This window comes from Amphiprion ocellaris, chromosome 5 (assembly GCF_022539595.1).
Source record: "Amphiprion ocellaris isolate individual 3 ecotype Okinawa chromosome 5, ASM2253959v1, whole genome shotgun sequence".
Classification (NCBI taxonomy): domain Eukaryota; kingdom Metazoa; phylum Chordata; class Actinopteri; family Pomacentridae; genus Amphiprion; species Amphiprion ocellaris.
The window spans coordinates 13,241,674-13,254,783 of NC_072770.1; the positions used below are offsets into that span (position 1 = coordinate 13,241,674).

The following is a 13,110-nucleotide window of genomic DNA, read 5'->3' on the forward strand; positions in this document are numbered from 1 at the left end:
ACATGGCCTTCACAGTCACCATCTATCACCACCAGCATCAAAACACCAAATGAGGGAATAAATCTTGAATGACGCTCTTCCGTCCAGAAGAATCTATGCTCAGAAGCACTATGAATCTGTTCTGACAGTTTATCACTTAGCAGTTTCAAAAATACCGATTCTATTATCTTGTACCAGTCCAGCTGTGCTGCTTATCTATACGGTGACCTGTGCTAGACCCCACCCACTCTAGTTTCCAGCTGAATACCCGTCTATTGGGGTGTATTAATAGGCTGAGGGAGCAAAGCACACACACTTTCCGGGTGGGAATGTAACAGGGTGTAACACAGCAGGACGAGGTGGTGAAAACAGTTGAAATAAGAAGTGCCTAGAATCAGTGTGAAACATTTTAAATAAAAATCTGGCTACACCTGAAGGAAAATACAGAATGTTGGATGAATGTTATTAGAGCGGTGAAGCACTGGTCTGCTGCAACCAGCAGATGGGGATGTTGGCTCAGCCTAAGAATAGAAATAACCCCACGGAACCAATGTTGGTGTGGAAAAACCGATCCTGACGCTGTTATTGAGCAAATGACAACAGTTTGATCATCATTTATTGGGTTATAGATACAAAAGCTAAGACTGTACATGGAGGCCAGTCTGCAGTTACAGCAGCAGACCGATTCATTCCTGCACACAGGAAATTGTCTAGCGTGGACAAGATTGCTTGATTTCTTTAGTTTTTTTTCACCCTGAGATAATTACAACACAGTAACATAAAAAAGATGAGTCCTGTAATAAAGGAAAAGAATATAACAATCAAAAGCAACGTCCTCTACAATAACAGTCTCAGTGCTGGAATTTTACCATTTGCAGCTGTTGAACATTTTCTTGTGTGATTTTCAACACTTTCATTCATCAGATTACATCTTTTGAAAAATAATATACACCAAAGGCTGAAGAAAATATGTTATCTGAAGGATTATGTGCTGCTTTTTGGTGGCCACATGGAAAAATTGGGTGATGATTTGAAGGTCCAAAACTGATCAAAATAAATAAAAAAAATACAATTGAATGCATCAATAAATTGTGCAGTTTGTTGCATCATTATAAGGAACTTTGAAAAGACATTAAAATTTGTATTTGCCTTCATTAGTTCCCTTTAATGGACTTCAAAAAAACTAGAATTATTCACCAAAAAATGTTCAAATTAAATGTAATTTTATTCATTAAATTTGTCACAAATTTAAACCTAATTTGTTGAATATAAAAATAAGTTGAAACTCTATGCATTTTACCCCCCACCCCCACATACATCTCATTATCACACATGCAAGGAAATGAAAATAGTGATACAGTAGCAAGAATAAATGCATCTACTTGAAAAAATTATTTAAATTTTGTGAACACCAACACAATGAAACTGAAAAAATGAGCTGCTGAGAATAAATACAAAATTAAAGTACATGACATTTTAATAATGTAAAAGTAAATGACAATAAATTCAATTATCAGTTGATTGGTAGTAAAAGAAAACACTTCATTGTGTTTTAACCAACTGATTGGAAGTTAAATGAACATTTCTTTTTAGCATTTGATTGTTTAACTAACTATATAATTTACTGATATATTCATGCGTAAAAGTTTTTACTACTTTTTTACTTACTTTTTGTCAGTTTTGGGCCTCATATCTGACAAGTGCCCTTAACTTCTAATGCTGTTTATTTGTTTCTTCAAGAATAAATTGAATTAAAATGACTGTTTTTCATTGGGAGATGGAAGAAGGGGGAGTTTTGAAGAGAGCACAAACCGCCAAATCAGATTTGTGCAGTGACTTGTGCAGCACCTTGCTACTGTTCAGTCTGTTTGAAGACTCTAACAATGACGGTGCATAAAAGCTAAGTTACATTAGCAAGTGGAAGAATATTTTGATACATACAAATACATTTTTTTTCAGTTAATATGACTGTCACTGAAACTCTGTGGAAAACCTACCAAAGACACCAAAAAAAAAATAAAGTGAACAGTTAAATCTTTGGCAACGTTCTACAAGATTCTTGAATCATGCTTGGAAACTGAGAGGCATCAGAAAAGTGTGCACACATAAAACTTTAGCACCATATGAAATATCTAGTCTCTGTCTCTATGTGTCCGTTACATAGTGCTGGACGTGATGAAGACGTAGATCCTGGCCAGGAAGGAGGTGGACGTCCCCTGCCTCAGCAGCTTCATCTCCACGTCTATCTGGAAGTCTTTGGGCTCACGGACTCGTCTCTGCAGGTAGACGGCGCCCGTGAAGCTGTTGAGTTTACGGGTGCTGAAGTAACCTTCCTCGTTACCCTTCGTGATGCTGATGACGACGTGGTCGCCGGAGTAGGCGGGCGACGGTCCGATTCGGAAGACCTGGGCTGGAATGATGATGTTGGTCTGGAAGCTGAGCTGGTAGTAGGTGATCCGGGTGGGAGAATTCTGACAGTCCAGGGAGTTGGCGGGACAACTGATCCTCTCACAGCGTCTGAAAACCAGACAAGAAAGACAAAGACGAGAAGAGGGTAGATGAGGAAGAGGTTATATTTACAGACTATATACTGGAGCTGTGATTCAAAGTGCATGTTATTGGTAAAAACAAATATAATAAGTGTCTTCTATGGATGTTAATAATAAATCTATGATAACTTAATTGAATGGATTAAAAATATCTAGCACAATAACAATTCAGAAGCTGAGGGACACAAGCTGTAGGTGTAACTGAGTGTTTTATAGATTTGCTGTAGTACCCAGTAGCACCACTAGATGAAGACTGGTATGCAGGGGTTGCAAATAAAAGATGGACAGCCATCGTAAAGTCAAACAATAGTTTGCTGACAACTATTTTGAAGCCTCGAATTTGGTCTTTTGAAACCGGACATAACAAGTTTGATCAAAATAGAGAATCTTGACGACATTACCCATACATATGATGTATGTATGGCAATCTGTCAATCACAGCATAGCCCCAACCTACAACATACCCTACTTTGTCTATGTTCCTCTAAACAGGACCATTATTTACCAAAAGAACCCCATGCTGCATTGACGCAGTCTTGAAATTATTGATTTACACCATCAACTCAATAGGAAAATGTTCACTGAGGTAGCAAATCAAGAGAGAAGCAGGGTCATTTTCTCAGTAGCTTCTATGCTAATCTCACTTCATTCTTCCAACCAGAGGAGTCGCCCCCTGCTGATGATTGGAAACAATGCAGGTTTCAGGCACTTCAACGCTGGCTTCACTTTTCAGACCTGGAGGCCATATTTTATATACAATACATGCTATAAACACAACACTGAAACACACAAAGTATTGCTTGACTGGGAATTTAAGGACATAGAGTAGTGACCAGTCAATGACAAGTAGCCCTGTCCTAAGGCATGCTCTGGTTTAGCGGAATTTTCCCTCTCAATGGGACTAATTTACTAAATGAATCACATTTGGTTTTGAAGAAGATTATAAACTGGTCACTGAGACTGTAAACACTTTAGAAAAATGTTTATTTAGGCAACACATCAAGTGAGAAGTAGAATCATTTTCTCATAGGTTTCTATACAATTGAATTTCAATTTTTAAGCAGAGGAGTCATCCTCTGCTGGCTGATTTATATACATTCTGTATTGGTGTATTTACTTCTAAAACCTAACAGGGTAGACTAGATTTTTTTGCTCAACAATTCTGTGCTAATACATAACATTATCCAAATTTATTATTAATATAATTACAATGTTTATTAGTATTCATTCTATCACATTTTTCCCAGTTTTACTATATTGTTTTTATCCTAGTTTTTCTTTACTAGCATGTCATGTCTTGATTTAACTTGTGTAACTTCTACATTTCTGGCTTTTGTATTCTACCAATGTATATTAACAAAGTGATGTGTTTTTGGTGTCATGTCCCCCATGCTTTGTGACATGTTTTATATAAATAAAATCACAAAAGAAAACATGTAAAGACTACACAGAAAGTTCAGCTCTGTAATGAGTGTGCTGTTAAGATAGTGGGATGAAGAATACATCAGCGTGTTACTGAATGTGTCTGCACAATAAATACTGAAATACTAACAAAAAAACTTTTGCAAACTATTGGGTTTGTTCTAAAAATGTTTCCATCTATAATCACATTTGAGCCTGTAGGTTTTGGTAAAACAGTCAAAAAAAGTTCTGAAGTTGTTCAATAGCTCTTACTACTTCACTCAGCAAAGGTCACATGAAGCTCAGAAACTCATTTTTCTGCTAAATGTGAACACGGCATAAGAATAGTCACTGAATTGGGACTATTCTACTTTTCTCTAGTACAGGAAAAGGTGTCATTTCACTTGATAGCATATCGTCAGAGCAATAACCGACTGCCAGAGGGAAGCTGCACTGAAATGAACTGCAATTTCCTATTCATTGGAAATTAGAAAGGCAGCAGTTTCATACACTGAAGCTGTTCCACCTCTAGAAACATCTACTGCTAATGAATACATGGAACACTCTCACTCATTGTTTTGGGATGTCATTTCTTTACAACACAAAACATCTGGCTGTCAGTCATGTGTGTTCTCTCTGTGTCTGTGTGGGTTTTCTCTGGATGTTCCAGCTTCCAGTTAAAGACATACATGATATGTTAAACTGGCAATTCTACATTGGCGTAGGTTGATTGACTGTGTTTGCCCTGTAATAGACCGGCAGCCTGCTGGGGATGCACCTCACCTCATCTCTACAGGATGAAAGTAAGGTCTAGCTAATGGATGGATGGATTTTTCATGAATGATTTAATCACATTTATGCAAAAACACTCACACACTTCAACGTAAAGACACAATGCTTGTGTTTTACTTGTGCTTTACGTATCTAAGTGCAAATCCAAAGCATATGTTACACTTCAAGTCTTTTAGCTTCATGTGTAACTACCTTGGCAGTGAATTAGGCTACGAGGGAGCTACGGTTCAATACTACACTAAAAATTTGTGCAACTTGTCTGGTGCACCACACTGTTTTTAATCTGTTTCTATCCAGTTTGTAGTCTTTAACAAATCTGGAATTACTTTCAAAATAAGAGTAACTGCCGTCGAACAACTTTCTGGGTTTTTATAAGGTTGCCTCAAACTTATTGGATCCTCTGTGATTCAAAGATAAGGTCATACAAGTATGGTATGTGGCTAAAGTAGGACTGCAGAGGAGCTGATGTTGATGTTGAAGCCAGTGACTGATTTGGCTTGTAATAGACTAACTGTGGTAAGATCTTGTGGCAGGTAATATGCTTTATAAACAGCAGTGACTTGTGACACCACAGGGCACCAACAGTGGTACCATGTCCATGGTACCTTATCCAGCTCTGAGCTGTTTGGTGGCATGAGGGGAACCTACACAATAATAGGCAGATTATTAGCTTTATTGTGATTTGTGTATATTTTAAATGATCCTAAGAAATGTGAATGGTTAGCAATGGATGGTTGGGTTGCTAGTGATTACCAAAGTCAGCGACATTTCCCATGGGCTGCTGAGGAAGGCATGCAAGTTAAATTCAAATTTAATCCTGGGAATATTACAGAACTTTTAATTAAAATTGTGACATTGTGCACAACTTTGTGAATGAATTGTAACCTAATTTATTCACAATTTTTAATCCTTAAAATTACAACTTTATTCAGGAAATATTTTAGTGTTTCTGCATAAAAATTTGACTTCACTGTGCAGACTTACAAAATTAAAATGTAATCCTGGATATATTACAAAACCTTTGTAAAATTACAACTTAATTGTAATTTTTTTCAATGTATTGCCACAACTTACATGTTAAAATATTTTTGCTTTTTTGTCAAAAACCTCCAACTTCACTCTGCAAACTTTTATAACCTGTTTGTAAAAGAAGAGCTTGATTTGTGTTTTGTAGATTTTATTTATGTTATACTTCTGGTTGTAAAGGCTAAGGACGACGGATGAACTAGTTCATTAAAAAATAAATAAATGCCTTGTAGAGTGACAAGGAAGAGATTCTTCCAGCTTTACGGTTTCCTGTACTGATCTTTAATTAACTACCTCCAGTCAATTAGTAGCTAAATCCGTCATCTCTGGCTTATAGTTTCTTTTTGGCACACACTCTGCACCATAATATGAGAAAGGTATAAGCTGGGGATTTGCAGGTGTAGATGAAAAATCGGCAGCACACAGTTTGATCCTGCAACTCTGCTTCACCTGCTGCTGCAAATGTATTCGATTTTACCATTAAATTACGTTACTGAACTGCTACTGGGAAATGTAGTTGAAGTAATGCTGCAAGTCAAACAATTGCAGTGAGGATTCAGTAAAAACAGAAAATGTGCAGCAAAGAGGGCAGGAATACAATGAAGAGCGCAGCATCCTCTTGAGGCTGCATGATCTGCCCAGTCTGCATTCTGATGCCCTGCAACAGCTTATCCATCACACATCAGAATTTAACCGCCTGGAGTAAACCCTGATTTAGTGCCGCGGAAAATTTGAACAATTCATTTCAGGGCAAGAGCGTGTTGGAACCTCTAATCTGGGAGACATTTTAATCTCATCCGCCTGCCAAGTCTACTCATGAATGAAAGATGTCTCTTGTGGCAAGCCAAGCCACGTCACAGTGAGGTTAATAAGGTGTCTCTAGATAACATTGATAAGAAGCCTCTCGTGGGCCGACCGGAGGGGGTGCATGTGCTGTTTCTGTCCAGTGGAGCGTTGAGCAGAGAGCTGTAGAGACGGCGCCGGGAAGCACAGAGCTGATCAAAGCCATCTGACTTCGCCGTGCAGCTCGATGGGAGTTATGTTCAGTTACCAGCCAGCCTCTGCAGCCGCTTCACTGCTAACAAGGTCCTTCTGTGCAGGGCGTTGCATTGTAAGGACATGGATGTAGACTACTGCACAGCATGACAGGATCTAGACGGAATCCCATGGAAAGAAACCCATATCTATCGATCCAAGTCAGTGATTAAAGGTGCAGTATGTCTGGGAACTGCAAGAAACATAATATATTATATCTGTTAGGGGCAGATTTTATTGGACCCAAGAGAAAATACACGCTCAGATACTCTACCAAGGCTTGACTTGATCGTACTCTGATGTAGATAAAATCATACTTAGATCAGGAAAATGCACCATTGGAGCAAGACATTTCAAAATTAGACAGTTGCTGAGAGATAAATGTGACTCACGTGTCAGACACTTTCTTGTAGTTAGCAGGGCAATTGAAGGAGAGACATCTGAAGCTTCCCTGCAGGTTAAAGCAGTTCTGTCCAAAAGAGCAGTTGTGGGTTCCAGTCATGCACTCATCAATATCTGGAAAAAGAGCCAGGAAATAAAATGAATACCCAACCTGACTACCACGGCTCATTCATGTTCAGATTTAAGACAGTTTAACAAAGCAGTCCAACTCAAGGCCAACTTACTAGCTTTTTTCTGAGGTTTACAACATACTGCATGATCTTCACCAACACATGAAGACCAGCAGGTGCAGCACCATCATATTTTTTTTCTGGCTGAGTTAAAAATGAAGTTAAAGGAATATTTCTGAGCATTCGATGTGACGATATGAAGCTAAAGCCAGCAGGTGATTAGCATAGCTTAGCATAACAACTATTTCTTAGCTGAGTGATACATGTATTAACCTCTGATAAGACATGTCATCTTTAAAAACATGTCAAAATTACACCATGTACCAGAGCCACAAACTGCAAGAACAGAAAGATTTGTCAGATTTCTAACTTTATGAAAGTCCTACAATGGAATTACTCAACATGCTGTTTTGTCTAAGAACAGGACAAAACTGTTTTAAATTTAGGCTTAATTCAGTTTAGATTTAAAATGAATTAAATGTAAACTTAAATTGCAATATTTTATCATAATCCCTCTATTGAACAAGTTGAATTTTTCTCGAACCATATTCTGTATAAAACTAAAAATTTGGAGCTCCTTGAAACAAATGTGAAACCATTAATTGGTTTAACTGGCACTAACAGTCATGCAACAAAAATTCTGTAACTTTTTGGCTGAACTGCAGGCTGTGTACACAGAGCAAATAGGAGACGTATGCAAACAATAAAAAATGGAAATGGTACACCCATAAAATGTAAAACCACCATTTTTTCTTCAGTAATTGGTAACACCTGTGAACACTTGGGAAAATGATGTAGCATTTATTCATTTAAAAAAAAAAGTAAAATAAAAATAGAAGAATTCAACTTTAATTTTCATGATATAGGGCATTTAAACTTTCACACTGCCATGAGACATTTTTGAGTTCTCGCCACTATTAGCAGTGGTTGTGCTGTTTAATTCCTGCTGAATACTGCAGTGAAAAATGAGCCCACAGTGACTAAAAATGTGACACAGGAAAAGAAATTGTCCAGAAATTGGAGTTTGGAGGATCCACGAGGCCACGTATGGCACTGCAGCCAAACATTTTTCCCATAAACCTTAATTATACTCCGTTATAGACAAGAAACATGGACGCATAGTTGTTACAATCATATACTTTCGATCTTTCTTCATCTTTCTTTTACATATTTTCTAGTCCATTACAAGTTGCTTGGAGACTTCCTTTCATACATGTGCACTAAATCAGCATCTATGTGTTCTTCGCATGCTCACTGTTGTTGTTGAAATGCAAGTTATGTGGACTCTGGTCTCGCTTTGCCAGCCCATTCTGTATTACACAATGGTCTGACAGCATCATTCTTGATTGTTGAAAATGGTAAAACTAAAGGAAGGACGAAGACGACTGAAATGCTTGCTGGCTCATACCTGCATCCTACATCTGGTATGTCAGACTATGTGGATACTAGCAGGTTTCCTGTTGACTTTTGTGTGATGTAATGGTTGCATGCATTGTTAAGATTGTGTTTTGTACTGTCTGTAATGCATTTTAAAGGTCTATATAGGGGCCGGCATCGCAAGCTAGGTCAGGCTGTAAATGCCGTGGTATGTGGTCTGTTCAAGTACAAATAAACATACTGATGTTTGAATGGGAATGCACACAGAAACAAACAGTAGCAGTATTTTAATCATGCAACACTCCAGTTAACAAAGTTCTTTGAATAACTCATGTATGACATGTACCTCTCCTTCTAAACAAAACATTTGATCGTTATTCTAAGCTAATCACCTACTTGCTCCAGTGAGAGTACATCAGGAACATGGAAGGAAGAAAGAACATTTTAATAAATACAGAACTGCAATTTAATTCTTCAGAGCTAAATAATACAGATGTGATGAAAGCAGCTACTCAGTGTTCATGGTCACAACTTTACAAACACGATCTGTTAATTAGGACTGCGTGATTCGACAGAAAACTAATTGTGCGGTTGAAATTGTGGGAAACATGTTTCTGAGGATGAATGAGTTTAGAAGAAATGTTAAATTTGACTGAATTATAACCAAAAAAGAAATTCATTAAAATGTGTTTCTACTTGTGCTGCAGCAGTTCCACAGTCTGCCAAGTAAAAAAAGGAGATAATATGTGGAACTATTCCAAATGTGAATTTTAGGGACATGTGGTGCAGTTTTGTCTCATTAGTCTTCTTCATTCCTTCCAACAGGTTGTAACAATGAATGCATTTTTAACAAGTTTGAGAAAAGTTGGAAAGTTTAGAGACATAAATTTAATCAGTATTTTGTTACGTCAGAGTAGCTGATGTCATAAATAAATGAACCAATGAGTTGTACCAACCATTCAATGTCCAGCTTTTAATGTTGGATGCAAACAGTTTCCAGTTTGTCAAAAAAGAGGATTACTGCATCTAACAAAACTACAAAAAAACAACAATATAAATTCATTTCTGAAGACGAGTGACGTCTCACCTCTGCAGGTGTGTCCGTTGGCCGACATGATGTATCCATGAGGAGGACAGGCGCACTGGTAGCTGCCTGCAACGTTAACACACTTGAAGGCGCAGAGGTTCCCGATGCTCTGGGAACACTCGTCAATATCTGTCCAAAACACACACATGTCTCATCAGTTAGATGAAAACCCTGTGAGGACGCCAGAGGCTGCTTCAGATGAAGCTCTTTATCTTAGTATGTGTGTTTTCTGTGCCGGTGTGATGCTTTCATGTCAAGGGGATTAGCAGCAGAAGCTACCTGGAGGCTCTGTCTCCCAAGACAAAACAAAAACTGAATCGTGAGGAATGTGTCTAGTTTGTTAGCCACAGCGTTTCCCTCTTGCAGCCACTTAATGCTGTATATTACCATATTACACTACAGCAAAAACATCAATAACAGTCTCTTTTGGATAAGTTATTGGGTTCTGGAGCACGTGCTGTATGTACATATACTGTATGTCATGAATTCATCTATACTTGATAATGTTGGTCACATGACCTCCCTGCATGAGCTTGATATCTTGAAAATGTTGGAAGTCATTACATTATTATCAACATTTCACTGTTTTTGCACATAATAGCAGGAAATGTAAACCAGAGTTGGTTATTATGATCATTAATCTCCTGTCAGGCTTCATCCAACATTCATCTTATTTCCCTGTTGTCTCAGTAAAGGGAAGAGAAACTGTTATTGACTAGACAGGATAGGTTTGCATTAGTATCCTCTAAATTGTCTTTTTTGACACTATGTCTGGGAAGAACCATAATCAGAAATGTTTAAAATCAAAAAGCTGTTTTGACCACTTGGTGGCAGATCAACTTCACATCAAGTTATAAACACATGCTCTGCCTTAGCACTTTATTAGGTACTTCTAAAAGATATCTAATGTACTCCAAACCAACAGGACAGCGTCAAAATAAAATCAATCGTGAGCTTAAAAGTTATTATTTACTATTTATTTGTTAATTTTACATACATGTATCTTTGTTGTTGGGGAACTATTTCATGTTAGTAGAGCGACTTTCATGTAGCTCAGCTTAATTATGGAAAAGTTACCCAGGGGGTGAAAAAGTTTAGGCTTGAGGCCAACCAAAGAAGATATGTTGATACTACTAGAAGGTTTGTGGCTTAGAAAAGCTGGACTCAGCATTGCTAACATGGTATGGAAAACTGTACCATAAGGTTTGAATGTACAACCTATTTAGAATGAGCAAACAGAAAAAAAGAGCTTGTGTTCACTATAAAAGCTAGTATAGTTGTACTTCTTTAGGGGAGACAGGAGTCAGGTCTCTCCCCATTGTAATGATGTACTTTCATCTCCATATTGTTAACAATATTACATTTATGGACAGCCCAGCAGTGTGTTTCTTATACAAGGGTAGAACTCGGGTGCGTAAAACATCCCAGACAACATACTTATAAAACGGATATATTTTACTCAGAAATTTCAAATTTTGCTAAGAGGTATTAATTGTACTACATAGGATGTTAAATATTGAGGTTCTAGTTTTGTTCTACTGGACTACAGTTTGTGAGTGAGGTGGGAAATACATTAAAATACCTCAATAGGGTCAACACATAGTTCAATTAACATTTCTTTAACAGTGTAAATCACATTTTAGTTCACCTGCATTGCCAATGAGTGGACCTCTGACATAAACACTAAAGTGTTATAGTTAATCATTATCTATACATCTGATTTCAAACAGAGCAACTTATTCTACTGATGTCTACACCATAATATTGGAAAAACATACCTTCACAGGTGTGTCCATCCTCTTTCAGGAAGTAACCTTGGCGACAGTAGCACTGATACGAGCCGTAGATGTTGGCACACTCCTGGCTGCAAGGTTTCTTGTCACATTCGTTCACATCTGAGCACAGAAAAGGAAAAAACAGTTAGAAATTTTTTTGATATTTCCTGAAGAATATAGCACCTATCCTGTATTTTTTATTAACGTCAACAAATCTGATGAAAAACAATAAATTTCATGAGTCCATCTGTCAATACTCTGATGTCTGGTTGGTCCCAAGTGCATTTGTTAGTATAGAAGAAGTCAAATCTATATTGTTTTGTTTATAAAAGTGTTTGAGTAATTTCCTCAGACAGCTGTAGAAAACTGTGCATTTGTTGGGAACTATTTTCATCTGCGGATTAATACAAAACTCATTCTTAGTAAATATGGCAGGAAGGTTTATATGGGATTTCATCACAATAAAATAACTGCAGTGTCCACAGTGATGAATGAACGTGTCTTTAATAGATCTTTAAGAACAATGGAACTCTGGAGTAAGATGTATCATGATCTACATACACTACAATAAAAAATAAAAAATAGAATTAATAAGAAATACATAAATAAATGGGATTCTTGCATGTGAGTCATTTCAGCTGTAATCCTAAACCGCTTCAAGCAAGACAAGCCTCAAGTGTCTGGAACAAATTAACCTGAAAAGCATTAATCAAAGCCTAATCATGTCTCTCAGACAAGCTTTTATAATAAACCCTGATAAATGCAAAGCTTCACCTTTTGGATCATGAACAGAAACCTTCACAACTTGATTAAGTTCCTTCAGTTTCTGTCTGTGACGAGCTGAACGTGAAGCGCCCTCCTGGTCAGCTTTGCTCTTTAAACCACAACCACGTCTCCAACACACTGATGACTGACAGCGGCTGAACCTGGAAACCGTTATGTATGCACCAGGAGACGCCTCCGCATCCAGGAGATGGAGGCGAAATTAAATTCCAGCAGAAAATAGCTTTTGCTGATAACAAAGACTTTACAAAGGACTCATAAACATTTTTCTATTAATATATAAAATCTCCAAAGTGTGCGAAGGCTGCGATTGTTTTTTGATGTTGACATTCTCCCAAGAGGATAACCTCTACGTTTTAAGTTCTTCAAGGGAAATATGACAGTCTGTCTAAACAAGGCAGCATTTATATTCTCAATATGTTGGAGGTAGAAGAAACAAAAACAAAAACGTAGTCTAGCTTACCTTCACAGTTCTTGCCATCGAATGCGAGGGAGAAGCCAGATGTGCAGGAGCAGTGGTAGGAGCCCGGGGTGTTTTCACAGGTCTGGGCACACAGCCTGCCAGGATAGCGCCAGCACTCATTTACATCTGTCAGGATGGAGGAGAAGCTGTTAGACAGCAGACAGATACCTTCAGGGCCCACCGAGGACTCAACACCAGCTCCCATTCACACACACACACAGAACGACTTTTCCACCTTGTTAGTACATTTTTATAAATCCTAAACACACGA

At 37.8% G+C, this 13,110-nt stretch overlaps 1 protein-coding gene across 2 annotated transcripts in view; it reads right to left on the reverse strand.

The window, feature by feature from the left end:
* Nucleotides 1-577: 577 nt before the first annotated feature.
* Nucleotides 578-13,110, reverse strand: part of fbln2 (fibulin 2) — an 82,459-nt gene continuing 69,926 nt past the window's right edge. For both annotated transcript variants that reach the window (XM_035951857.2, XM_023278175.3), the window contains exons 13-17: nucleotides 12,840-12,965; nucleotides 11,597-11,713; nucleotides 9,819-9,947; nucleotides 7,175-7,298; nucleotides 578-2,496 (exon numbers count right to left, since the gene is read on the reverse strand). In XM_035951857.2, coding sequence (XP_035807750.2) covers nucleotides 2,136-2,496; nucleotides 7,175-7,298; nucleotides 9,819-9,947; nucleotides 11,597-11,713; nucleotides 12,840-12,965 — 857 coding nt within the window. In that variant the 3' untranslated portion in view covers nucleotides 578-2,135. The remainder of the gene's footprint in view (nucleotides 2,497-7,174; nucleotides 7,299-9,818; nucleotides 9,948-11,596; nucleotides 11,714-12,839; nucleotides 12,966-13,110) is intronic.